At 47.1% G+C, this 1,074-nt stretch overlaps 1 protein-coding gene across 1 annotated transcript; it reads left to right on the top strand.

Moving 5' to 3' along the window:
- Nucleotides 1-25: 25 nt before the first annotated feature.
- LOC107580808 (protein PRRC2B-like) lies at nt 26-875 on the top strand (the record flags this gene model as incomplete). Its single annotated transcript, XM_016266444.1, has 3 exons — nt 26-133; nt 298-423; nt 580-875. Coding segments are annotated over exons 2-3 (411 nt in total), but the record flags the coding sequence as incomplete, so codon positions are not given.
- Nucleotides 876-1,074: the final 199 nt, after the last annotated feature.

Below are 1,074 nucleotides of genomic sequence, written 5' to 3'. Positions count from 1 at the left end.
TTTTTTTTTTATGATTGTAGGCAGCAAGAGACCCCTCCACCACAGCCCAAGCCAACTGTGCCCCAGACCTCTGATGCCCCTCTGGGAGGCAGCCGCTCCTGGGCCAACAGCAAACAGTCTGGGCAGCTGGATGGTAAGCCATTTCCTTTGTAAACCTTTTCATTGTCGTTAGCTCTCAAAATGCTACTCAGTGAACTGTAAATCCTTATCTAAACAAATTTAAGCCACAGAATAATCTTAATTAGCATGAGTTTTGAACTGCTAAAGCCATGTGCTTAAATGTTACTGTGTCTGCAGGAGCTCCTCGGATGAGCAGTCAGTTCCATCAGGAGTTTCCGAGTCTGCAGGCGGCAGGTGAGGCGGAGAAATCAGGCGATCAGGAAGATGAACCCTACGGGCCGGGCCCCAGCCTCAGGCCTCAGAGTAAGACCATCATCCTTCACATTTTCTTAAGAGCTTTGTGTAACATATTAGTTAAAACCGTTTAGAAAAAAGATATACATCAGTTTCTTAATGATAATTCATAAAAATAATCGTTATCACCCTTACGCTGGCCATTAATTTCCATTACCTACTCAGATGTGGGTAGCTGGCGGGAAGGTGGAGGCAGGAACTTAAACGTTGCTCCCAGCCCCTCAGAGACTGATGGTAAGCCCTCTGAGGAGTCAGGTGTGGGTCGAGGCACACCATCTCCCTCGGGGGACTCCGATGAGGCAGGGAAACCCTCTGCTGGGGAGGGCAAAGAAAGGAGAGATGCCAGAGACAGGCTCCCACCTACTGCCACTCAGCATAAACTCAATGGTGGCCAGCAAACAGCGAAAGGAATGTCATCTCAGTTCCAAGCTGCCCAGTTCAGGAGCATGATGCCGCCGTATGTAAGTGATGATTTAGCCATTGTGTATAATTTCATCTACCTGTTGAAATGTGACATGCTGCTGTGTATTGTTTTGTTTGGTACTGATTTTGTGAAGTCTATTTGGCAGTGCTATTTTAACCCTTTGAGCGGTACGGACCCACATGTGGGATTTTGAATGTTCGGTGATGTCACATAACTGCTACATTCAAACTGCTTTC

This window comes from Sinocyclocheilus grahami, unplaced genomic scaffold (assembly GCF_001515645.1).
Source record: "Sinocyclocheilus grahami isolate Dianchi unplaced genomic scaffold, SAMN03320097.WGS_v1.1 scaffold45713.1, whole genome shotgun sequence".
Classification (NCBI taxonomy): Eukaryota; Metazoa; Chordata; class Actinopteri; order Cypriniformes; family Cyprinidae; genus Sinocyclocheilus; species Sinocyclocheilus grahami.
The sequence above is the reverse complement of the archived record's forward strand: the minus strand, read 5'-3'. Positions and strand labels throughout refer to the sequence as shown.